Source organism: Colossoma macropomum, unplaced genomic scaffold (assembly GCF_904425465.1).
Source record: "Colossoma macropomum unplaced genomic scaffold, Colossoma_macropomum, whole genome shotgun sequence".
Lineage (NCBI taxonomy): Eukaryota > Metazoa > Chordata > Actinopteri > Characiformes > Serrasalmidae > Colossoma > Colossoma macropomum.
In genome coordinates this window covers 9,507,734-9,535,051 of record NW_023494789.1, presented here as the reverse complement: position 1 = coordinate 9,535,051, position 27,318 = coordinate 9,507,734, and the positions used below count along the sequence as shown (strand labels likewise).

At 41.0% G+C, this 27,318-nt stretch overlaps 1 protein-coding gene and 1 long non-coding RNA gene across 6 annotated transcripts in view; one reads left to right on the top strand and one right to left on the bottom strand.

Moving 5' to 3' along the window:
* zeb2b (zinc finger E-box binding homeobox 2b) overlaps positions 1 to 19,024 on the bottom strand; it is a 96,328-nt gene extending 77,304 nt beyond the window's left edge. For all 4 annotated transcript variants that reach the window (XM_036570015.1, XM_036570017.1, XM_036570016.1 and 1 more), the window contains exons 1-2: positions 18,646 to 19,024; positions 16,966 to 17,170 (exon numbers count right to left, since the gene is read on the bottom strand). In XM_036570015.1, coding sequence (XP_036425908.1) covers positions 16,966 to 17,038 — 73 coding nt within the window. In that variant the 5' untranslated portion in view covers positions 17,039 to 17,170; positions 18,646 to 19,024. The remainder of the gene's footprint in view (positions 1 to 16,965; positions 17,171 to 18,645) is intronic.
* LOC118807869 lies at positions 17,183 to 27,004 on the top strand. 2 transcript variants are annotated; one of them, XR_005007241.1, is made up of 5 exons: positions 17,183 to 17,368; positions 19,010 to 19,406; positions 20,091 to 20,215; positions 20,526 to 21,723; positions 22,061 to 22,501. It is a non-coding gene; the product is annotated as an uncharacterized LOC118807869 (long non-coding RNA). The 2 variants fall into 2 exon arrangements; XR_005007242.1 differs by lacking the exon at positions 22,061 to 22,501 and adding an exon at positions 24,510 to 27,004 and having other exon boundaries at positions 17,189 to 17,368; positions 20,526 to 20,671.
* The last annotated feature ends 314 nt before the right edge of the window (positions 27,005 to 27,318 follow it).

Below are 27,318 nucleotides of genomic sequence, written 5' to 3'. Positions count from 1 at the left end.
TTAACCCCGTAATTGCCGCTGCGAGTCGCTCTGCAGATGCCTCCTGAGTTCCTGCTAAAGCGAAGAGACCTGGGCAGCCAAAGATGGCTTGTTCCAAATAAATCTCCAAAATTATCATCTGCGAGGAAAATCCCTGCCGTTTCTTCCTAAGCAGCTGCCTCAGGCTGCAGTCAGCCAGAACTTTTCTCTCTCTCCTCCTTTAAGTAAACATTGAGCTCAGTGAAAGCCACTGTCCCCTAACTGCTGCGTAAAGTGAAGAAAGGTGCTAGATGAGCACAGCCATAGACTTTACAGGCTCATGAAAATATCACTGGACGTGAAGAAGACTGCGAATCGTGTCCTGGACTTTATGGGTTCCTCACACTTATGCTGATGTCACTGTGAGATACTGAGATACACACACATACACATAGTTACACATACGCTAGTAAGGTTCCATCCAATTATACTGCAAGGGCAAATTAAATATTTGTTTAAAAAAAGAAAAAAAAATATGCAAAGTAGGCTGCATTTATTTATCCAGTGAATTTCCATCACTTTTTATTAACAAATTTCCAAAAAATAAAAAAATACAAAACAACTTATGTTTTCAGTTTCCACTATTCTCGTTTATGACTAAATTTACAATCAGTCAAAACAAATTACAATATCAAAGCTTCTCAAAGTCTCTCTACTTTAAAAGCCAAGCAAACTGTGATATGGTCAATGAGCTCATCAACCCATGCCTCCTGCTCTCAGCAGACGAACTGGACACCAGTCAGGGTCCAGAGCTGTGTCCAGGAGACATTCCCCAGCCCTGGGTAACCGATCCCCTGACGACCCCTCTGCTCTACTCCACACCAACACAATAACCACACGGCACACATGCCATGGGGTCAAGAAAGAGTAGCTACAGCAGATTAGCCGCTAGCTGAGAAGCTGCTCAAATAACATTACTACAGAGAGACTTGGATTTGGTCAACTCTAAAATTGTGTGTATATAATTTTGATGTAGGTAAAAAGATTTTATTACAAGCAATTCTGGACCATTTCATTCTGAAATGTTCCCAATGTAAAAAGCAGCTGGTGTTTTCAGTAAATAAATAAAAATTTATGAATTACAGGTTACATTTTGACATGGCGACAACAATGTGCTAAATTGCTCAGTCCATTCCACTTTTTTCACTGCTATTTCTCTCCTCATTTTTTATGTTCTTAGAAAGTTGCCTGTGAGAGTGTTGTATGTTGCATGTTGTCTCAGAAACTGAAGGACAATACACTTTCACTGACCACAACATGGAACTGAGAGAGAAACAAGCAAAGACAGTGCCTCCAGGAGTTTACGATCAAAGTCAGAAAATACAGGACGTGAGTTCTTATAATCAGACAGAAAAATAGAGAAAAAAGGAGAGAAGGAGAGAGAGGAAGAGAGAGAGAGAGAGGAGAGGGAGAGAAAATGAAAGCATTTATATTCCTCCCCCTCTGACTTTGTTTCTGACTGGCTTCAGAGCTTTAGAGAGAAACTTTGTATGTATGTCTAAATTCTTTTTTTTTTTCTCTCTGTGGCTGAAAGAGCGGTGCAGAAGGCAGAGGCGAGTGGCTGTGTGAATATTAGCGTGGCCCGGAGAGCCAAACGGAGCATTAAATCCTGCAGGAGGGTGACAGGGCCAAAATGCAGCAAGCACAACAGCAGTCAGCCATCTCCAGGGCTTTGTTCTGCGCTTAACTAAACTCCACCACCATCACAGCACTTTAACCCACTGCTGCCTATACAACACAGAAACAGACAGTGAGAGAGCGACAGAGAGAGGGAGAGAGAGAGATAGTGAGAGAGAAAGAGAGAGAGAGATGCAGAAGAGTAGATCGTGTGAATAATAGAAAAAGGAAGGAAGCAGAGAGGTGTGAATACAGTACAGTAGAACATGCGTGAATCAGTGTATAAGAGAAAGGCAAGACAGACAGACAGATGGACAGAGAGCGAGGGGGGGAGAAAGGGGGGGATTCAGTGGCGTTTATGAACTGGCTTTTCTGATGGGTTTGTGTGAGAGCTGATGCACCAAACCACAGAAAGAAAGACAGAGAGAGAGAGAGAGAGAGAAAGAGTGGGAGAGAGAGAGGAGAAAGAGGAGAAAGAAAAGCCCTCCTCACCGTTCTTCTCAACACTGGCTAATAAAACTCCACGTTAAGCAGCTTCCATCTCCTCCACTCTGCTCTTAAGGGATTTCAAACGCTTTACAATAAACTTTTGCAGAATGCTCGCGAGCGCTGCAGAGACAGAATTGGAGCAGCACGACGCTCTGAAAGTTTCATCACTTTAGGACAGTAAGCTCCGCTACAGAGGAATATTTAAGGGAAAGAATGGCGGAACCTTTTCTGTGGCAGCCACAAAGGCTTTTCATCTCGCATTTGGCCAATCCGCCATGATAGAATCCCTGTGTTACAACATCCTAACAAATAGGTAGCCTCAAAAGAAAATCGACGCCTGCAAACAAAGGGGGCAAAAGTACGTGGATGTGTGTTCATGGGTGCCTGTTTGTGTGAGACAGAGAGCAAACAGGGGGTAAAGCAGGCACATGATACCCATTCTAAAGGAATTACACCATACTGCTTATTGAATGGGTAGAATTGGTCTATCCCTGCTCCACAAATTTGTTGTTTTGTAGCAACTGTTGCTAGGTTGGGCAACCTTTTCTGAATGCTGTCAAAAATCCTATTCAAACTAACAAATTGCTGTTGTCGGATCAAAACCTAAAATCTGCAAAATGACAACTTTACAGGAGAAGGGAAAAACATACTGTACTTTAAATGTAAGTCAACTGAAGCAGAATTTTTTCCAAGTAATTTTGGGTCATTTCTGTTGGTGCATTCATCATGAAATTGACAAAAGTCAAAAACTAAAAAACGACAAAAATGGAGATGAGGTTTTGTTCCGACAGCAGCAAAATGTTGAGTTTCGCTACATAATGTTGAGTTTCCATGTTCAAAATACTTCTGAGCTGGACTGTGATGTTGTATCGAAAGTAGGCAAATAGAAAATGCCAATGCATTTGCCTGCCATTCTAACGTAGCATGTTTTCACAGCAAAAAGCTACACCTGATTTAACTTTACAGTGTGATCACTTACAAGCATACAACATAGAAATTAACAACAAACTCTAAATTTCTGTTTAGACAAAAAATGAGTTACAATCGTTGAAAAGCTAAAGGGATTTTTTAACATTCTTTACACCCTAGTCACTTTATTGCTGCCCCAAATGCACTATACTTCCACTGATTTTTTAAACATTCTGCATGATCAAACAGTTAAGATGTCCTTCAAAGTCTTTTGATATTAAATGCTCTGTTTAAGAGAAACTGTTTAGATTGGTGGTGATAGAAGTCAAATGCCTGAAGAGTTTAACATTGATAAAAGCTATATCATAGAAAAACTATTGCATGAAATTGTTAGCAATATGCTGCCTGCTCCCTGAAACATTGTTTTACAAGAGTTATGAGATAATGGTTTGGCCAGAAACAGATTTTTGTAAATCAAAGTACTTTTCAAAGACAACTTTTAATTTACCACTGTTGAAAAATCAGAAGACATGTGTAGGTTCAATAGATATAAATGGCTACATTTGCAACACCTGGTTCCTATCACCATCACTGTAAAGAAGTAAAGAAGGGTCTCTACAGTGAACCATTTCACTTCAAACCACTCTAAACTACTGTTTACATCTCAATGGTTGGATTATGCAGAATTTTGAAAAATCAGTGGGCTCCCTCTTTAAGCACACTACCGCTGCACCAACACAAACACACATATACTGTGCAAATTTGCTCAAATGACCAAGAAAACAAAGTGAGAGACATAGACAGAGAGAATGCCAGTAAAGCTTACTGAACTGAACTGCAGTGAATTGAGAGAAAGAAATAGAGAGAAAGAGAGAAAGAGAGAGAGAGAGAGGCAGTGAATATTTATTACATATATTTATTAACATATATTTACATATTTACTCTACTAAATATGCTAATGCCAGTAAAGCTTACTGAATTGAATTGGACTGAAAAAGAGAGATAGAAATAATTCCACTGTATTAGCTTTTCGAACTTTACAATGGCCCATTTCAATAGCCCTGTGACCTGGCTACTCTCTCACACACACACACACACACACACACACACACACACACTTACAAAAACCTTGTTCACCGTGTCTCTGTTTCCCTGTACACATACTCTGTCCCCTCTCTCTCTCTCCCTCTTTCTCTCTCCCTGTCAGGTTCTGGCCTGCCAATTCCAGCTTGAAGCTTGACTGGGTTGATTTGATGCAAATACCTCGGGGGAGAGTCCCCAGACTGATGAACAGTTATGTCAAGTCGATTTTGCACCGTCGGGAAAAGGTAACCTCCGCGTCAAAGGGGAAAAACACACACACGCGCACACACACACACACACACACAGGCAGAAGGTTAAAGAGACAGAGAGGTTGTGCATGTGATGGTTGGGGGTCTCCTCTCTTCCTCCGTGTCGTCGCTGTAAGCAGCACTGTCAGTGTGTCTGGCCTAATTGCAGATGAGCCTGGCTGCCATTACAATAAAAAACGTGGAGCATGGCAGACATTAACATTAACGCCGCCTGCCTCATTTGTGCCACTGCTGCAAAAGGTAGAAATGAATATTTCATTACTTTAATTACTCCAAGATACTCTTTTCCACCAGTCATACAGAGAGGGAGAGGGAGAGAGTGAGGGAGTGAGTGAGTGGGAGAGAGAGAAAGAGAGGCGTCACTAATTATGAACAGTAATAACATTTAAGATTCAGTGATTGCCAGTTTACTGTGCATCGCTTGATGTTGTGGCAAGAAATTACAAAGGTAAAGGAAACAATTTGCGGAGAGAAAATGACAAGGGAAAGAAATAAAGCTTGTTTAGAAGTGAGGCAGCCTTATTGTAAATGCATGACTAACACCTGCTGTGTAAACGAATGCGAGAGAGAAAGATGCCTGTTCTCTGCCTGTATTCTGCTGAGCGTAATACGTAATGAACGTTCATCATGTGCTGCAATAAGAGGGAGATTTATTTAACATATCATCACTGTCATATCAAAAGCTCGTAACCTTGTGGGTTTTCCATCTGAAAAAGGCAGCTGCTCTTTACATTGTGTGAACACTTCATAATGAATGGACCAATAGAAATGGACTGAAATGGCTTGGAATAAGATTTTACTGCATTAAACTTAAGTTAAGGAAAGTTTTTTTTTTTCTTTCTTTCCTTCTTCTATACAGTTGCCATTTCAGAGAAAATAAGCTTTTGTTACAGCAATGAAGATATGAAGCTGTAGTGTGAATATACAGTATGACTACAATGTTGTTCAGTAGTTACATACACACAAACACAAACACAAACAAAGGGAGCTTTGACTGGCTGGTTAATTACAATAGCTGTAAGAAGAATGCAGGAACAAGACATCAGGCTGATAACACAATAAGATACAGAGAAAAAGAAAATGATAGAAAGAAAAAAGAGAAAGAACAGAAATAACAAAGAGAGGAAGAAGGCAGAGTGACAGAGACAGACAGAAAAAGCAAAAAAGAAGGGAAGCGGAAAAGAGAATGAAGAACAGAGAGAGAGAGAGAGAGAGAGAGAGAGAGAGAAAAAGAAGATAAGCGGAAAAGAGAATGAAGAACAGAGAGAGAGAGAGAGAGAGAGAGAGAGAACAGTGATAGTGAGAGATAGAGAGAGAAAGAGAGGTAAAGGAGGGAAAGAGTATGAAAGAGAGATACATTTTAGGAAAATGAGGCAAACCAAAACAGAGAGAAAGTGGAAAATGAAAATGAGAAAAAGAGAGTGAGAACAAAGACAGAAGGAAAGGAGAGTGAGAGACATACACAGAAAAAAGAGAGGGGGAAAGAGAAAATGAACAGAGGGAAAAAAGAAGGAGAGAGAGAAGAAACAGAAAGAGCAGAGAGAAAGAACAGATAGTGATAGAGAAAGAGAGACAGAAAGAAAGAGGAGGAAGAGAAGAAGAGAGAGAGAGAGAGAGAGAGAAGGGGGACAGTCTGAAGGAGAACACACACACACACAGGCAGGTAAAGGCTCTAAATCGAGGCCCCGGGGCTCTCTCTCTCTCTCTTTCTGTGTGTGTCTCTCTCTCTCTTTCTCTCCATGTATGTGTGTCTGGGAAAGGCTAAGGACAGGCTGTCTGTGTGATTAGGGCAGCGCTACCTGAGGAGGTGTTTGTTTGACATTTGTGTGTGACAGCACTGAGACGCGGGTCTGACACGGCCAACAGCACACAGCTTCATCCACAGTCAAAACACATTACAGCACCACTCACCTCACACTGCTGTTCACACACCGGCCTGGCAGAGGAGGGCAACACACACACATGCACATGTGTGTGTGTGTGTGTATAAAAGTGTGTATATATCCAAAATAGTAACTTTACAGGAGAAGGAAAAAAAACTTTTACTTTTAATGTAAGTCTATGGAACCAAACTTTTTTCCAAGTCATTTTGGGTCATTTCTTTTAGTCCATTCATCCTGGCAAAACACACCGCATATCGCGTTAAACATTTACATATAATGTAGGTAACAAATGTTTTTAAATTATGTCAAAAACTGAAAAAACAAAAATGGAGATACAAGATTTTCTTATATATATATATATATATATATATATATATATATAAGTATATATACTTTAATTTGTAAAATACCAGCTTCCCTTTACAATGTGTTTAAATTTCACAACAAATGAATCAATAGAAATGGACCAAAACAACTTCATATGCCATTAACGTCCATTTAAAGTTAAAATCCTTCTCATGTAAAGTTACAATTTTGGTGATTTTGTCACATATGATACATACGGTACTGTGCAAAGGTCTTAGGCACCTAAGCAAATTATTTATAACCATTACTCTCAGTAGTAAGTATGTTTTTTCCAGATGAAACACTATATACTACAAATTAGTTGATAAGTTCTGACTGTGTCTTGTGAAGACAAAGGCAGGTTTGGTTCCTGCCTTATCCCTGATGCCTTTAATGGATTTGTTAAATTCCACCACCAGCACATAAAATTTAACTTCATGAAGCACTGATTAGTCACACTAGGTATTGCATGATAACTACAAATAGTACTGGGTTGCCATGAGGGGAGGTTTGGAAATGGTTAAACACATTAACACACATAAACACATCATTAACACATTAACACTGCGTACTGTCTTAATATTACACGTATGCAACACTAGTCCAACAATATAGCAGTAGCAGTACATAGAGTATATGCTGCCATTAATATGTATGTATATATATATATATATATATATATATATATAGAGAGAGAGAGAGAGAGAAGGGGAGAGAGCAATATTGGAACAATTATATAAAGTGAGCTATATTGAAGTGATTCACTTAAAATTAGACTAATGTGCTCAAACTACTTCAATACTCTACTAACCCACAGGAAGAAAAACACAGCTACGACGATATCACACAATGACAATGTGTACTATTTCAGATAAAATTTGTTACAGGATCAGCTTAGATGCATTTTCATGTTCTCTCCAATATCCGATCCATCAATTTCTGCTGATACTGGCCTGATAGCTCAACCCATCAATACCAATCATTGATACCAATATGTTGTGTGTAACGCATACATGCGAAGGCGCCTATGTGCACATACATGGGCGCTCAGCACAGAAGGCAATGTGTCTGGTTTTGAGTGTGAGTGTGTGTGTCTCTGTGTGTGTGCTTGAGAGAGGGGGGTGCGTGTGTTCTCCTTGGCTCAGTCTTACCTAAGGTTAAAAGTGTGCTGGGTGAAGTAGGCAAAACACAATTTCAACAATTTCCTCCTGCGCTCTGATGTCCTGATAGCAGCGCATTTGATCAGTGATATGATGAAAGCATTAGATCTACATATTCACCACTGGCCGTGTCAAAACCGCAGCTGTAATCTACCTAAATTATCCATCGTGCACCGTTTCTCTCTTCAAATATTATTTTTTTATAGGCTGGTAAAAAGCCAGGAAATCTGTAGATAAAAGGTAAAATCTCCAGCCCGTTTTGAATTACAGTATGAATTCTAATTAGAAAAGTGTATACAGTAACATCCAAAGCTCATGTTTACAATGTTGAGCCCCAGATTCTTTTAGTCATGACGCTTAATCGGGTGATCTGTTATTGATTGTTCTGCGTGACCTTGCCAGGAGTGTTCCTCCACCCGACAATCAACCATACATCAAAGTGAGCGTGTGCGTGTGTGCGTGCATGTGTGTGTTCTGGACCTGCTAAAATGTGCTCGGCAACTTCAGCAGATCAAACCGAGAACTGCTTTCAACACCCTTTTTTTTCTAAATACGGGTGACATCTTTGCACATGCAGTGCAAGAGAGAGAGAGAAAGAGAAGGAGAGAGAGAAAGAGAGAGAACACAGCACAGATGCAGAAATAAAATTTCTCACTGTGTAACACAGTAATTAGTCCTAAAACCCAACTGATCCATGCTCGCTATCAGAGCTGCTTCAAAAGATTCAATCTAAAGGCCTTATTACATCCGATGCCTTGTTGTGATGCACATGCGTAAACACAAAGACACACACACGAACGCAGACAACACAAACTGAGGTTATTATCATGGCTCGCGTTATTATATTTGCCAGTTAAATTGTAGCCATTATTGACCTTGTAGAGGCCGTGTGCTTCTTAGACTTGAGGGGACAGCGCAAATGTCATACAAGAGATACAAGTGTACTTACTCATGACACTCACACACACACACACACACACACACACACACTCCGGAAACCAGTTTTTCCATCCTCATCTTTACAAGACCAAATATGTTCTTGTTCTCAAGCTTTTCTACTGCATTCACATGCTCTGTCTTTCTATTTATCTCCCTATCTTTGTGCTTTATCTCTCTCTTTGCTCATTGTTTTTAGTTGTCTTCTTTTTCTCACACTCTTTCTTTATATGCTCTTTTTTCTATCTATCTATCTGTCTATCTTTACTCATTCTGTCTGCATGCTCTTGTTCTCACTCTCTGTATGCTTTCTCTGTGCTCTCTCTCTCTCTGTCTCTCTGTCTCTCTCACTCTCTCTCTCTCTCTCTTTCTCTCTCTCTCTCTCTCTCTCTCTCTCTCTCTGTCTGTGCGTTGTCAGCTGCTGCTGAGTGACTCTTCCCAGGCAATATGACCATCAAACTGATCCTGCTGTGTTAATGCTAATTTATACATCACAAACCTGCGAAACACCTCTGCGCGTATGAATTAAGACTTGAGTGTTTTTACACCTGAGAAACACACACACAGACAAACTGTCACACACCACACTTCCCGCAAATGGAAAGTTGACACTTGAGAATGCTTTTTTTTTTCTCCACTTACAATCCATAGCAAGACATTATAATGCCCAAACAGCGGCGCGGAGCAGACACGAACAAGACCAAATGAACAAAGTCCCTGTTTTTTCCAGCAGTGAGGAACTGAAATGAGGCGTGATATTTCAAAATGTACTTTTCACCCAAATGCATAAAACATGGTGGCTTAGCATCGCGAGGTACACACATAAATGAAAGTGCCAAAATGCATGCAATTATTTGCCAGTCCAGTGATGTTTCAATTCGGATGTTTGCTTGTTCCCACCGCAGGAACGATGCAAGAGGCGGCGAAGGGGAAAGAGAGAGAGAGAGTTGAGTATGAAAGAGTGTGGCGTGGTTCAGGCCAACATCAGTGTAGAAGAGAGTTGATATGAACTGTCAAATCCTAAGAGCCATTCGACAGGGAGACAGAATTCAGCATGCACACACACACACACACACACACACACACTCAACCCTGTCATTTCTTCTCTGACACTCACTCATTCAACAGCACCCAATATGAACATTTAACCCCTTAAACTCAAAATGTGTACAGTTATTAGTACAGCTATTAAACTTAGAGCTTATTATTCAGTATGTGAGTTTTTGGGAACTGCTTTGAAGCCAATATGTGAGTTATGTAGTTTAAAAGGTTAAAGCACCTCCATTGCGACTAATGAGACCCAATGTAAAGAGCAGCAGGTGTAGGTTCTAACATGACGACTTGTATATGGACAGGATGACAGTAGCGTTCTCCTTGACTCTCTTGACTTAGAGTACAGAGTACAGAATCAAAGGATTAAATCGAAGGTCGTCTCTGTGGCTAAAGGCTGGAGCAGAAGGCCGTACGGTCGTGTGAATCACGCCTTCACGTTAGTCAGAGATGACGCAGGAGAGCCTGCATCCTACTGGCACTTTCTACTGCTGTCTGCAGGGAGACAGATGTCCGTAGTACAGAAAGAGAGCGTGAAAGGGAGAGAGAGAGAATCTGAATGAAGAAGAGAAGCTTGAAATGGGGTGACGGAGAGCAGGATTTGACGCTGTAATTAGGGGCTGGATATTCACAAAGCCACCAAAAGCTCTCATCTGCTTCTCGTGGCGCTCTCTCTCTCTCTCTCTCTCTCTCTCTCTCTCTCTCTCTCTCTCTCTCTCTCTCTTTTTCCCTTTCAGCCACACACCCACATATCTACCTCTGTATGTATAGAAAGCTGAAGATAGAATCAATACACTATAGTTTTTACTGGCCATATTTAGAGGAGAAAAAAGAAAGAAAGAAGAGCATCAGAATGGTTGAATGGCAGATAAAGGCCACACTCCTCTCTTACTCGCTCTCTCAGACACATTCCCACCCACACATCTACCTCTATATGTACAGAAAACTGACCATCGAATCAATAAAACTCCTCATACTCACTATCTACAGCATGTCATTGGCCAGATTTAGAGAAGAAAGAAAAGCGAGCGTTTGATCTTTGTCTCTCACACCCCTGACAAAGGGTAAAGCAGCTCCTGCATGTGTGTATGGGTTAATATCTGGCTACCTAGTAAAGCCTTCATCCCTGTACCTCTAACAAAAGCTCCTTTAGTAAACACTCCCCCCTCCTCTCCCTCCCTCCCTCTCTCTCTCACTCTCTCTCTCTGTGTCCGAAGGTGTTTGCTGAACTAAAGCTGGTGAAATCCTGCAGGCTGAAGGGGGGGAAGGTGTGCTGGTAATCCTTTTTCTTTACAAAAAACTTCTGAAGGAGAAAAAAGAAAGAAAAAAAGGACCTGGAATTCACATCACATGATGTATTTAAAGTTGTAGCATCCCCCTTTTTACGGTCTGGCGATGGATTTGCATATAAGATCTTACGGCACAGAAGTGGGAAAGGATGTTAGCACACGCTCAGGAAAAAAAAGGTCGTGACTGTCAGTGAGGTGGTACCCTCAAGGATATGTCTTCAGTAACATGTCTTCAGTAACTTTAAGTTAGGAAACATAATTGTACCGTATTATATTGCACTGCATTTGTTAAGTTAGACACCCTGTTTTGCCTCCAGGCATTTCTTATTTTAAAAGTAAATTATAAAAAAGTACAAAAAATCTTTTCTGTACCACAGTGTAGGGAGATATATTATCTGCATCTCTGGAGTCTGAAGTTTGATTTTTGATGTTTGATTGTCAATTAAAAAAATTGATTTTGGTAAATCAGAAGAAAAGCGTATTTAAAAAAAAATGCAACATGTATAATGTAGACGCATGTATACTCGCATCAAATGAAGCTAAACACCGTCTGACAGGTTTCACTGTCACCTATGGAGAAATGCGTAGTAACGCACATGCACCCATATGGACTCACACACACACAACTGCATCTGTCTTAGCCCGTTTTTTTTAAGTGTGAGAGTGAGTGGCCATGAATAGTACAGGCATGGCATCTTGTAACACTATCAGTAAGTGTGGGGGGGTGGTGTGTAAAGTAGGGCCTATATAAGGCTTGTAACCAGGGGAGGCCCCACAAACACGCACAAACACCTCATCTCTCTCTCTCTCTCTTTCTCTCTCCTTTTTTTTCTTCTTTTTTTTTCTCTGCTCCTCTCCTGCTCCTCTTTTTCCCCCTCTTTTCATGTGGGCCTTTCTGAGGTTGAATGTAAATTCTGTGAGCTAGCGGTGAGAGAGAGAGGCTGGGTTGTGATTAAGAAGAAGAAGAAGAAGAAGAAGAAGAAGAGAGGCTGCTTTCTTTGTTCTGCCCCCAGGGGATGTTTACCGGCAGAGACACGGCGGATCAGATATGAAAGGCATTCGGGTCAGGACTGATGTAAGTGAAAGTGAAATCATACCTAAGGCATTCCGCGGAGCGCCGAGTCCAGGGCCAGCTGACACTGCCCACTCTGTGTGTGTCCCACCCCACACACGCACACACATATATATATATACCCCCCCACCAGGAGAAAATATCTTTACAGGCGAGAGGAGAAGGGGGACCATAAAAAAAATGAAATATATAAAAAATAATTACTAATAAAATGAGAGGGAAAAAATGAAATATTCTAGGGAAAAGCAGAGCGTTCTAAATGCATTTAACTGCATTTATTCCAATTTCTGGTTGTGATGTATGATGATATAAGATAATAACTGCAGCTGGGATGTTGTGTTATCTCTGGAAGGACGTAAAAGGTTAAAAAAAAAAAAAACATGGTCAGCTCATATACTACTTTCATCTATTACTGTCAGCTCACATCTTCTAACTCATATCTTGATATCTAATGATTCATTATCAAAACACAGTTCTCAATGAGGAGGCAAGATCAGGATATCTGTATCTTAGTGAATTAATAAAAAGTGCCAACTTTGACTACTTTATAAAAATCAATTATTACTATTGACTAAAAAAAGATTCAGGATATTAACTCTTACTGAGTCTGTAAGATGAGATCAAAATCATTTATTTCTCTTATATACAACCTCAAACTATGTATAAAAAATATTCAATGAATAAAAAATACATAAAAGATTAAAATGAAGTTGGTCAAAAACCTGCCACAAAGTGGGTATAAAATGTTTTGACCCTGTCCTGCTCTGACACTGCAGCAGAGACACGAGGACCCTGCTGTTTCCTGCGATCCACTGCACCCTTCCATGCTGCTGTCGTGAGATTATTCCTCCCTGGCACATTCGATCTGCTGTAATTATTTCACTTGCTTAAACAAAATAATCCGTCTCTAAACACCAATGCACGGCAGAGAGCTCCTCCGCCAGCTTTTTTTTCTAGTCCAAGTGAGAAAGCCATCAGAAAAAAAGAAAGAGAGAGAGACAGAGAGAGAGAGATAGAGAGGGAGAGAGAGTGAGAGAGAGAGCGGGCGGGGGGGCATGTGTCTGCTGTGCCGCATTTGAGACAATCGTGTGCTTTTTTGTGCGCGGAAAGTGTCCGCGTCTGGGCGATCGGCGGTGCGAGCTGGCGCTATTCACGTTATAAACATGTAAATGAAACACATTAGCTCTGACAGTCAGCTGTGTGTGAGAGCGGCCCCATTCCCTCCCAGCCAGCGCTGCCACGCCGCCTACCTACGGAGGGGATGGTAGAGCTGGGGTCACGGAAAAGAAGAGCGGACCTCTTTTCTTTGGAGGTGGGGGAAGAGAAAGCACCTTAAAAGAGCATAATGGAGACAGAAAAAGTGTTTAGACAAGGGGGAATCAGCCATTGTTTGGGCTGAAAGAAGGTCTGCGGCTAAAGAACGGCACCCCACAACACACATGCATGCACGCACACCAAACCCCACCTTCAGTCTGAATATATTATGTGGATGAATATACTACAATCAAAAACTGGTTAGTATTAGACTCTTCTAGCTATACACTGTAAAGCTATGGACATGTTTATAATCCAAACATTAGTGCTTAAAATTATTTTTGAAAATAAGTGATGATGCTTTGGCCAAGCTTTCTTCAATTTGTTCTCAACCAGGACAACCGCTAAACTAAACAAGTGTTTAAAAGTGTTACAAAATCTAAACGTGTGGCTTTATGGTGTATAAACACTGGGACTTATTTTTTTTCCACAAAATGAAATAATCAATATATTCTAGTGGGAGCATCTTAAAACATGTTGAATAGGATACTGATGATTGAAAATGAATAGGGCTTTGTGTTACAGGAAACACGCAGAACTGCACATTGTAGGACAACTTCAGCGTCACATACGGGAGGAAGTTTAGCACATTTAAGCTTTCCATGAAGCGCCCTGCGACAATGTATGGGCTTATGTTTCTGTACTCCATTTCAAGATCGCGAAAGGTTTCCCCCGACATCCTTTGCTAACGAAATCACAGCGAGCTCATGAAATAAAGTAACTTTACTCATAACTTGTAATATCCACACATACACCTAAACTAGATTCACACTGTCACTATGCGTTTAGGTTATCTTTCCTGCTTGCTTCTCTCTAGTTTTCACTCAGTGAGAAATTTAGACCAAAACAAAAGGTGTAGAGGCATCAAATGAAGCCCATTTTACTGGATACAGGCTACAGGACATGGCTTTGAATTACTAAACACACACTCATTCACTCACATATACAAAGCAAAGTGAACGAATGCTCACAGCTGGCCAAGGCTGTAACACCAGGAGAGAGAGAGAGAGAGAGAGAGAGAGAGAGAGAGAGAGAGAGTCCAAAGCTGCTGTATCTCCAATCTTGTATGGCAGCAGAGATCAGATTCCACAGTCTTGACTCTGACCCTATCGTCTGCACATGAGGGAAAGAATAGAGAGAGAGAGAGAGAGAGAGAGAGAGAGAGAGATCTAGCTGGAGTCGATGGACAGTTCCAGCATGTTATGAAATATAAGTTTAGAGTGTGCGTGTGTCACAGCGGCAGAGCTTACTGTACAGCTGTGAGATGGGCCGCTCAAGAGAGAGTTGCGTACACTTAATCTGGACACAGAGATGTCCGCAACCTGCCCAATAAATCTGATTTCCTCTGGCTCCAGAGAAAATGTGCATTAGCCATGTGTGCTTCGGTGTGAGACAATGGGAAAAAGCCTCAGAGAAAATTTTGCTCATCTTAACTAGACTTTTTCAAGCCCTCATTTTTCCCCCCACTAGGGAATGTGATAAAATTGGTCCTTTTTTCACAGATAAAACAAACTGTGCCGCTTTGCTCACCGTTTTGAAATTAATAATATATAAAATCCCGAGGTATGGGCTCATCTACCTGGTACAGGTGTATTAAACAGAGCCAGGACTGAAACTATCTCTAATGCTGAATGCAAGGTTAAATCAACAGTCTGTGACTTATAATCATCACTACAGTACTAATCTGTCATTTTTGCTACCCTTCACCAAAAAGACTGCATATTTAACATATTTAATTTTCGCCCTTAATTTGAAACACTTTTTTTTTTTTTCAATTTTCCACCACTGCACAGAGTTCAAGCCATACAGCACACCTCCAGCACAAATCATCAGCCAACATTACACAATTCAGTTAGACTCTCACTATCACCCTGATAACTATCATCATATGAAGAGTTATCAGACGGGTCCAGAGCGGAGCTCAGCCCTATTCTACCAGACCGGGGGAGAGAGAAATACACACTCAGCACAGATAAACCGAGGCGCTCCCCACAGAGGCAGGCATGGCAGGGCATGCCGGAAAAAAGAGAGCAAGATAATAAAGAAAAATCATAATAAAACAGCCCCTGTTTGCTTAGACCTAGTGACACATCCTTGCATCAGTTCCCTACTTTAAAATGTATAAAGGAGGTCAACAAAAGACCACACAAAAGACTTACAGCATCTCAAGCACAACTGTAAAGGAGGGAGGCATTTTATTTTATCATTAATGCACTCCAGCAGTAATGTCACATCAGCCACATTATTTACTCAAAGGCTCTCTGTTGGTTTCAGAGCCAAAAGGGCTGCAGTCCAGTGACTTGTGACCATGCAGCAAAAATAACACTTCATGTTTGTTTCTCGTCCATGATTTGGGAGCAAACACTTACAAACGGGGGTGTCTTTTCTTTAGACGTGTTGTCAGCCGAGAAGCAAAAGACCCCTCAACAACTACTGCCATTGATTTTAGTGGATCAATACAAAACGTTTAATAAAGAAAAAAGGGAGGAGGGGGGAACGATAGAGGGGAAGCAGGAGAGAAAAAAATGCCATCCCGGGAAAAAGAGTGGCGGAGTGCCGAGGCAACCGAGCGCCTTTCTGGGGTATTTAATCCCCGTGAAAGAGCGGAATTAAAAAACTAACACACAGCGGCGAGCTGATCCACCCTCCGCAGCGTTTGCTTATCGGCCATTATACAGTTAGACAGCGACTTTATACAATTTCCACAACAAACCAAACTACGGACTGTCCGTGCCGAGATCACATTCGCAGTGAACTCTTTTAGAAAAAAAGAGAGAGAAAAAAGACAGCTCTGCAAAGCACAATCGCATTAAAAAAACAAACAAATAAATAAATCTGTGGTACAGGTCACTCGCCCAAAATGACACAACAGCGACGGAATGTTTTGTTTCCTACGGCCACCACCTGACCGCTGTTTCAGCTCATCGCCGTTTTTGAGCTTTATGTCTTTTCTTTTTTAATAAGAGCCTCAACAAAGCCAAAACGAAGCGATCGCCAATGAATGAAATGATTAAGCCCTATTAAACGTAGCCTATTGAAAGAACGAGCTGCAAACCCCAAACTACAAAAAAACAGTGCCAAGGAAAGCTGACAAAAAGAACGAGCCTAACTTCGATAACAGCCTCGAACTGCCGGACTGGATTTTTTTTATTCTATAGTGGGAAATAGACGGCGAGCTGCAAAACTTTTCCTCTCCTCAACTCGCTCCAACTTCCAACAGCGAAAGCACGCGGAGCCACGGCAAAAAAAAATCAAACCCCAGGAAAGAAAAAAATAACAAAACAGAAAAGAAGCCCTGACACCAGTTTTGCTTCGTTTCTGCTCCGACACGCTTTTATTTTAGCTCACAATGAGGAGGAGATAAAAGGGAATGAAAATAACGGTATCACGCGACGTGCGTCCCGTCAGCCAGAGCCAGAGCTTCACCCCCCTCCTCCCTCCAGCACTTCCACAAGCACCGCTCCCTCCATTCTACTTCCACCGCTACTGGGATTTCTCCCGTTAGGATCATTTTCAGCGTTGGTTCCTTACCGTTTTTCCTCCTCGGGTTGGCTTGTTTTCGCCGCTTACACCGGGGCCCATCCGCCATGATCTGCTGCCTCATTGATGGGGAGTGTGTGTGTGCGTGTGTGTGTGTGTGTGAGTGTGTGTGTGTCTGGATCAGATGGCAGCAGCTCGCATGGACGCGACTCCTTCAGTCAGTCAGTCAGTCAGCAGCAGCGCGCAGCCTCAGTGTCTGACAAAACCAAACACACACACAGCAACAATGCAGGCGCTGCTCTCTTTAACACACACATACACCCTTACACACATACATACACACACACCAGGGCGCAGGTTGGACCATCCGTACCAGAGATCACAAACCCCCCGAATGGAGGTGCAACCTAGAAATAAAGGGGGCGTTGGAGGCTGAAACTGCCCCAAACGTTGGGTGAGTGTGACTGCGGGGGGAAACACTGGGAGGCGTTCGGATGGAGACTGGTTTCAATGGGACACGGCTGTAATGTAGAAACGCTTAAAATGTACTAAAAACGCACAAACGCGCGTGGGCACTCTGCTCTCGAGCCTAGAGCCGGGGCTGCTTCTGAGCTTAAAGCCAAACTGTTGCACGCAAAAATAAAACGAGAGAAAAAAGTGTGTTCACACCACTAAGCTTGGTCAACAGGAGCTCTTAAAGCGGCAGCTCGGCGCTGCTTAGAAGCCTGGACTGCTTTAGGACTGAGACTGAAATGGACTAATTTAGACTGTCCACGCAAAATCCGCTAGGTGGATAAATAAACCCGTTTATCGCGAGATATGAACAACGTAAATGCAAAAGTGAGCACTGATTAAAAGATTCAGGCTGTAGAATTAATAAAAAATGGCAAAAGTCGTTTAAAAAGATAAGAACAGTTTGATTTTAGGTTTATTACACGTGTTATTACTGTTATCTTCATTGTTATAATTGTTGTTGTTATTATTATTATTTTATTTGTTAATTTAAATTCCACATTTTGCTTATTTTGATTGTTTCGCCTCACTTATTTTCTCTTTTCTGTGGCCTCGTTTCATTTTTGGAGCACGGCTAAAACTTTCATTGAGAACACCACCATCATCATCATCAACACATTTATCATCATCATCAGCTTTTGATGGTGTAAATATTCACGAAAATGCTACTGAGTGCTATAAGTGTTGGGAAAAATAAGAATGAAAATTATATTGGAGAGATTCGAGATTAGAAAGATAACACACGGCGCGAGCCTATACTACTGTCTCCTGATATGTGCTGTTAATCATACTTTAAATATATCCATAAAAATTATTTGCTAGGCTAAAAGCAAAGGGAAAACTTAAAAGCGATGCTCTTTAAAAACGGAATTTGGCAAAAGTAGAAGGGGGGGAAATATATACATATACACTTTTTTTATTTATTTTTGCTAAAGTCGTGATAATGTGAAAATTATACGAAAATGATTAGTTTGACTAGTACTTTAATTCAGGTGTGATTAAAACCTCCCTTTTTTAGCTCTTCTTTAACTCCCATTCAAAATGCACGCACACCTTTCACCTGTCCAGGTGAACTTAAAGGTGAGTGCACGTCACACCCTCCACTTCACCACATCAATGAAACAGTGAGGTAAATGTACAGATATTACATTCTGCGCCCTGTCCGGGACTGTCATTATAAGAGCTGTGCTCAATAACAGAAGAGAACAAGTCACCTACCTTGTTGTTTACGTTTCTATCTTTGTCGAGCTGGTCGTAACGAATAAAAAAAAGAAGAAAGAAAAAAAAGGGGGCAGTTTGTAGAGGAGCCGTGGCGGAGCTTTCGGAGAGGGGGGTGAAGAAGCGGATCCGTGGGGTAAATGTGGTAAAAAAGGGTAAAAAGCCCGGCTGTAGCTGGAGCAGCGTTATTCCTGGCGCGCAGGTTGGGACTGATCCCTTTCAGCCACTCCAGGAAACCAACCTGCGGACGGACTGACGTGTTACGCCTCTTCTAATGACATTTTTTTCTTCTCTCTCTCTCTCTCTCTCTCTCTCTCTCTCTCTCTCTCTCTCTCTCTCTCTCCTTTTCTTTGCTGTAACACAGAGCAGAGGAGAGAGAGACAGAGAGACAGAGAAAGAGAGAGATAGGCTGAAACACGCGCCACCTATCTTCACGGGGAGGGATAATTGAGGAGGACCAAACGTGAGCATCTTCAGGGAACCGTGAGAACTTTTTCCCTGCTTTCTTTTCTCTTTCCCCCCTCCTCCCGTTTCTCCCTCTCTCGCTGTCTTTTACGAGGCGAAAGGATACGAAATGGCGACCGAAACGCTAAGTAAACAGCTAAGCTAATGTGAGGAGAGAGAAAGTTGGGACTGCCTCAGCCTCTTCGCAAAACGAACGACTTAAAAACGCACAAAAACATGACGGAATCGCAGCTGGTGACAGTTCAGAGCTTCAAAATCGGGATGGAGTGGAAAAAAGAGCAGACTCCGCTCGCCCGGTGCGTATTTCAACCCGTTTTTCGGTTGTTTGCTCGGTGGTTATGCTAGCGAGTTTTCCTCACAGACTTTAACTGGTCGCCTCAGAAACGGCGCAGATTTCCCGCCAGAACTCGAGCTCGCGCCGCTCTCCGCGTTCTTAAAGGGAAGGTAGCCTAGCTTGCTGACAGGTAAGGAAAAATTAATAAATAAAAATAGCCTAAACTGACGCAAATCTCTATTATAATCCGGCTAAAAGTGAAAGACTAAGTTTCTGGTCGTACTTTTAAAGGTGTTAGGTCGTGTTTTGACGTTTTAGCCACACTTTTGCCACATTTATGTGAATTTAGAGCACTTTAAGGCGACATAGTGGGGCCATGTTCACCTTTTAGCGGCCGCGCGCGCGTTGTAAGGCGTGGTGATTAACAGGAAAGCGTTTCTTTTTGTTTATTTGTTTATGTGTTTATTTATTTATTCTCCACTCTGCTCAAATTCCGACCGAAGCCCCACCTTTTCTGAGAGGATGGGACTGGCGGGGTGAATAAAGCAGAGCTCCCTCCGTTCTCATCTACCGGACGGATAATTAAATCATCAGTCCGGGGGGCTGGGGGGTGGAGGTTTAGGGGGTGTTGGGGGGCTGTTTTGGGGGTGTATTTTGTGGTGGGGGGCTCCGGGGCTGCAGAATCAGTTGATGCTTTTGTTCAAAGCCAATCAGACCGGAGCGCAGGCGGGAAAAGGTGCCTCAACATCCTCAACATCTGGAGCTGTGGAGGCGGCAGCTGCGGGAGGGGGAGCGCCACTTAAGGGGACCAGGACGTAGACCTTCACATAGGTACGAATTATTATTATTATTATCATTATTATTATTATTATTATTATTATTATTATTATTATAGTTTATTTGTATTTGTTTGATTGTTTTATTGTAATAATGATAGTGGTATCTACTTTCAGTTCTTTTTGCTTATGAATGCAATTAATTTTCTATTTTAATTAGTCATATTCTGCTAGCACTGTGTATTCTGTGGCTTTACTTTTTAACTGTACATTTCAAAACACATTTCTAAATACATATTATAAAGTTTTCTGTATTTTATAATGAATTTATAATGAATGAGAGGTTTGACTGTTTCATCTCTCAGGCACTGCAGTCCCGGTGGAGCAGCGGAGTCTTCACTACTGGAGGATCCTCAGAAAGCATCTCCCCTTCCTGCAAGTACTGGATTACATGCATATCATTAGGCTTTAATTCACACCAAGGCAAAGTATTTCTGCTGGATTTAAAGAGGTACTGCTCTCTCTCGCTCTCACTTTTCACTTACAGTTATTTATTTGCATTGGTTGTTTCATTGGTATGGAGATGGTCATGTGCTAAATGTCAAGTTGAGATTAGTTTTTCTCTCCTTGTTTTTCTGTTTTCTGTCTTTCTTCTCACTCTCTCTCTCTCTCTCTCTCTCTCTCTCTCTCTCTCTCTCTCTCTCTCTGCTCCGTGCGCATGCTGTCAGCCTGATCATTGCTCCGCTCTTGTTATTCGGGTGAATATTATATACAGGGTGAAGCGGCCTTACAGCTTGTAGCCTCCAACCTCAGCAGCTCCTCCGGGTTAAAGAGAGGAAACAGGACAGCCTTCAGTGCCCTCCCTCTAAAAACTCTCTTGTGTGTGTATGTCTGTGTGTGTGTGTGTGTGTGTGTGTGTCTGTGTGTGTGTTTATCTTTGTTATTTTTCCTATCACATCTGTTCACGATGCAAATATTTTTGGCATAATAGTCAGCAAGCCATTCATATTTGCGTCCCCCTCTTACTGTATTTGATTCAGTTAAGGTCGTAAATAATAGTTATCTTTAGAATATCAAAAGAAGATATAGACAGCCAAATAAATCATATTTTAATTGTACAATATCATTAGTATATCTGTAAAAATATATCTGATCTGTGATATAAATAGCATTTTCAGACATTTAATACCACATTTTATAATTATAAATAATCTTTGCTTAATATATTTATTTCCCAACATTGTAATATGCTTCTGTGTGCATAGATATAAGTGGTGAAGACATAAAACACTGCAAAACTTACAGATTATGCAGTGTCTGGTCTCTCAGTAGGTCCAGTTAACAAACAGTAGTCTTAATGTCAAGAAATCAGCAAAGCTTAAAAACTTCCGTGAATGCAGGATTTAGACGAGAGCAAGCGCCGTCAAATATCACTTCTGTCACACGTAAGCGCTTCATGTTGCCGCTGTCAAACAGCCTCTAAACAGTTTTCTCACCCTTCTGCTCTTCTTCCAGTTTTTCAAACGGTGGAGACATTGCTGAAATAAAGAAAACACATTAAACGTATGCACAACTCACTCTATTATTATTATTTTGACTGTTTTAAATGTGCCATGCCTAAGGCTGCACGGTCCATAAATACTCTCAAAAGACATAAGAGATAAATATCTTACATTATCAGATGAGGGCTCGAAGTTAAATCTAAATCTACTCGATAACTTAATAACTGAAACTGTATGCCCAGTCAAGCTGTAATGCGCATTGTGCAAACACAGTACAACGTTCAGTAATGTGGAACAAGAATGAAAGCAGCAGTAGACATGTTTATATGGAAGTGCGTTTTATAAGACAGAGGTTAATGTCTCTTTGTCTGTGTGTGTATGTGTGTGTGCTCTCATAGTGTCTGTTCTCCCTTTGGCTCTCCGACCAGCAGAGAAAGGAAGTCCATGAGAAAGTCCCAGAAAATCTCACATCTGCAGCAGGGATGGAGCAGAGTACACACAGGTGGTAGGAAAAGAGCGAGCGATAAAGAGAGAGAGAAAGAGAGTGAGAGAGGGGGGGAAAGAAAGTTATTTCCTGTCTCTGAGAACATCCTTAGAGTGTTTTCTCTCCTTCTTTTTCTCTCTTTCTGTCACACACATGCACACACCCTCTCACACACACACATTCTTTATGGCGGCTGAGTCATTTTAACCCTTTGAACTCCATAAGGCTGTACGTGGGGCAGCTCTTCAAAATTACATTAACAAGTTATATATAACGTATTGTAGTAGTTACTGAATTAATCATAGTAGTTACTGGATAATTAATTGTAGTAATTATTAAATAATTCAAGCAGTTATTCGATAATTCATAGTAGTTAATGAATGATTTGTTGAAGTTAGTGAATAATTCATAGTGGGTGCAAAATCATTCATAATAGTTACTGAAAAATAATTATAGTTATTGAATCATTCATAGTAGTTACACTCTTAGCAAAAAAGGTTCTATACAGTACCAAAAAAGGTTCTATGACTTGTAAAGCGGAAAACTATCTAATGCCATAAAGAGCTATTCTTTAAAAGTTTGCTAAAGAACTATATACTACAGGTTTCCCATCGTAGAGAAGAACCAGTTCACCATGCATGGAACAATTTATGCATTCACATTGTTCTTTGAATGTTCATGGTTCTATATTTAGCCATTGTCTTTACTAAAGAACTCTTGAAGAACAATTTTTATAGGGTGTACTAAATAAGTCATATTAGCTTACGGTAGTTACTAGTGGAGGTTGGCAGTATGACAAAAGTATAATCATTCTACTTCAAGACAGCTTCAGAATAAACAGTATGCATCGAGATATTACATTTTTCTGATGTTTGATTAGTTGGAACAGAAAAAAGCCCCAGTAGTGGCACATTTATTTAAGTATTATTAAAAACTATGAATACAATGATTTTTATTCAACGTTTTGCTTACCACACTGCAGAAAATCCAATTATTTAGTACCAATTATACTGTCTTTGTAATGAAACATATCCATGATATTCCCAGAAAAGCATACTGTGAAGTAGTGTGACACAATTTGTCAATGAATATCACCACATTGCCCGCACCTGCCAATTAAAGAGCCTTTTGATCAATAACAGATGCAGTTTAAAGGGTTAAATTGAAATTCTGCCTACCTATATACAGGTGTATTGACCTGCAGTATAAATCATAGAACAGTAATCGCATTGACTAAAGGCTAAAGAGCTAAATATGTCCACGCTACTCAGTAAAGGCATTAAGAAATTAGCTAGAGGGATAAAAGCACACGCACACATCCGATCTGATAGCTAGACCCGTCAGTTTTTTTTTCTTTCCTTTCCCGCGGCCTCCAGTCTGTTTCCTCACGGCTAATGTGAGGGATCATTACATACCGCCTGGGCCAGAACAGCACGAGGAATACAAGCGCCGATTCGATTTGCATAATTATCACCTGCGCGTGTGCATTTACATCATCACTTATGAGCCAAAAAAGCAGACAGCGTTCACAGCTCCGAACGCGCTCCAAATACACGTCCGTGCCGCGCATATTATGCATGTAGTAATACCTAATGCTTTAAGAATTATTAATGATATTCTGATAGTCTGTTTAATGAATGACACACTCAGGCACACGCAAAAATGTAAAGTGGGTGATTTGAATGAGCAGATTCGAGATTTCTAGATGCCGTGTGCGTATGTGTGTCTGTTCTTAAGCTCAGCCCGGAATGCGCTATTTCTCACCAGAGCCAAGTCTGTCATATCCCGCTTGCCAGAATTTGCGCTCTACAAATACAAGCACGCACCCACACAAACCGTACATACTCGCGCACACATAGCAAATAAAAAAGAGAGAGGGGGAAAAAAAATGAAAGAAAAAAAAAACATGACAGACTGATGGACAATTAGAGAACACAGCGAGTGTTTGTGATCTCAAAGAGCGGCGCACCATCTCAAAGTCTCTCGAACATATAAAAACGAGCTTTCGTTTACATTCGCTGTAGGCCAGGCAGACAGCAAATCAAAACCAGCGTCAGATGTTGCTCAGCGTAGTGCATCTGAAAGCCCGCTGAACTGGCGACGGGGCCACATTAGGCATTCCGCAGCTACACATGCCCACATCAAATAACGTATTGATTTTATTATGCCACCGCTATTAGAAGGCAAGAGTGGGACTCGCAACACAGAATGACCACATTATCAGCCAACTCTCTGCATTTACGCAGATCAAGGCGTGCGATATGCTCAGAAAAAAGAGGATTCATGATGTACTCTTTTCTCCCTTCTTCCTCCCTCCCTCTCTCTCTTTCTCTCTCTCTCTCTCTCTCTCTCTCTCTGTAAAGAGGTCAAGTCCCCGGCGATGCGAAAGTACCAGATTGGAAGCCTCAAAACCAGCAGCATTTTTGACTATTTTGATGTTCCAGCTTTGTGAAGCAAAGCCACAAGAGTAGAGGCAGAAAACACACCCAATTAATTCTGACATTGACAGGATTTCTCTCTCTCTCTCTCTCTCTCTCTCTCTCTCTCTTCGCAGCCTCCCGGCCTAGAAAAAGGTAAGCACAGGAAAAAAAAAAAAAACAGGAAAACTTTGACTCAGGGCAGATGACTTATCACTTGCCGAAATTAATAATTGACTGCCGTTAAGATGAATAATTAATCAAGCGCTGGAATAATTGTTGTATCTCTAATCTCTACACACATTTGCATATGAGTCTTTTTAAAGCACGCCACTATATATATGTGTGTGTGCGTGTGAGGGGATTCTCTCAGGAACGCAGAGATATAATTAATAACGCTAACTTGAGTCTCTCTGCCCAAGTGTGGGGTTAGCATTCCAGCTAGAGTTAAGACAAATCAATAAAGTACATTTGATGAATATGACTGGACAGTTTTTTGTTTTGATGGGATCATACAGTGCGCTGTATTCAAACGGCAGCATCGTTAGTAGAGCTGTTACTGTGCTTGTTATTATACATATTACAGTTCTGTGAGATCGTGTAGACACTATAAAAGCAGGCAGGATGTAGCCACAGGGGGCGAGAGAGGGCGAGAGAGGTGGAGGTCTATGTGGACCTACAGAGAGTAATAATTAAATAGGAGGATAATATGGTGGTAATAAAGCACAACAGTGACTTACATAACTTGCAGTTTTTTGGAATAATATAATGTGATCTTTGTGTTCATTCATCAGCATTTTATGTAAGTTAAGAAATAACGGTCACATGTTCTCTCTCTCTCTCTCTCTCTCTCTCTCTCTCTCCCTCTCTCATTCTCTCCCTCCCTCTCGGTCTGTTACACACAAGCTTCAGTAAGAACAGAGTGTGTATGTCCTGCTAGCATTTGACTATGAGTAATTTGTGATTTTTGACTTCATAATGTTTCTGTTTTAACACGGTAACCATATGCTCCTCAGTAGACTGTGCTAAAACTCTGCAGTTTGATAGAACTGCTATAACTAAACTTATTTTATAAAACTGCTATAACTACAGTCTATAACTAAGCAGAAAAATGCAGAATTAAAGCCATATGGTTTAGTATAGAAACGGGCTTCAGTAAGCAGAGCTGTCATTACTGTAATGTGATTACCTTTTCTTGTAATGCATTACAGTTCAAAATTTTGCAATGACATTACAGTTACTGACTCGACAAGAATTATGTTACTTGCATTACTTACTGTCGCTATCTGAACAAAATCTCATACCTCCAAATTAGCAAAAACAGAAGAAGGGAAAACGCTCTTAACTGTTAACAGAATTTGATACATTTTTTTTTCAAGTTACTGTGGACCATTTCTAGTGGTCTACTCAATATACAGTTGTAAGACAATGTATTGGGGAACTAAGGTTTTCGAATTAAGTAAAAAATAACAAAAAAATGGCAATACAAGGTTTTGTTGCGGCTGCGACGGTATGTCTCAAAGTGAACAATATTAATTACGTGGAATGCATTGAAAGCATAAATTTCCTCTATGTAGATTTTTTGCGCTTGTTTTTTAATTTGTATGTGCTCTTGGTACCTACAATAGCAGACTGCACTAGTTTGATTGGGAATATAGTGCAAGTGTGAGAAACGCTGTAACTCCACACACAGTCTGTCAAACATCTAATCATGCTAATGTGAAACTCATGGATAAAGATCCTCTTGCTGAAGAGGAGGAGAAGAGAGAGCCCCTAAACAGGCCAGACACGGCTTTCATTCAGAAACAGCCCTGTAAGCTATACATTATGTTTATTAAAGATTTTATGTCGAAGCAGGTGGTTTGGAACTGTTTCTGATGGCTAGTGTTGCGGTAGCTGTCCTTTTTTATCAAGCATAACTATCTTTTAGGGGCCTGGAAATGCATTACTGAATATTGGGTTTTCCCTTGTACAGAGTAACATAGAAGTAAAGTATTGAGCGATTAGGTTACTTTTATACGTAGAAAAGTAATTCCAATACAGTTTAAGAGAAGTAATTAGTAATTTGTAATGGGTAATGGGTTTTAAGCAATAGTAGTAATGGACTACATCAAATATACCATTTTTAAATGTATTTCATAAAAGAAATGAAGAGTATTGGATATAAGTGTAAATAACCACTGTCATCTGTCAGCAGCTCTCTCTCTCTCTCTCTCTCTCTCTCTCTCTCTCTCTCTCTCTCCAATCCCATCTTCATTTGGCTGGTTCTTTAACAGGCCGAACTGAAGGGAGTTGATTCCCCTTTGATCCTGACGCTTGTTGTAAGAGAGAAGGGCTTGAAGAGAGCGTTTGGCTACAATTGACTGCTACAATTAAGGCATGATCAGAGGCCCAGAGGGCTGCACTTAACCGCCACATCTACATGTCAGCTTGGTGAATTAGAAAAAGAAAAAAGGCAAAAAATATGCAGCGCTGGATTTTTTTCTCTCTTTATTTCCTGTGTGGCTGGTAAACTGTAATTTGTGGGGAGTTAAGAAAGCACATGGAGAGGAGCAGAGATGCACATTACCATGTGAAAGGAAGCAATCAGGGGACCACTGCTGAGTCTATTGTCCAGAGAGACTGCTGATCCTCAGAGAGAGAGAGAGAGAGAGAGAGAGGGAGGGGGAGAAAGCAGGGAAAGAGAAAGGGAGAGAGAGAGTTTTCAGGCCATGATAGTTCTCATAGAGACGATGGGTGTGAACAAGGTGGAGCA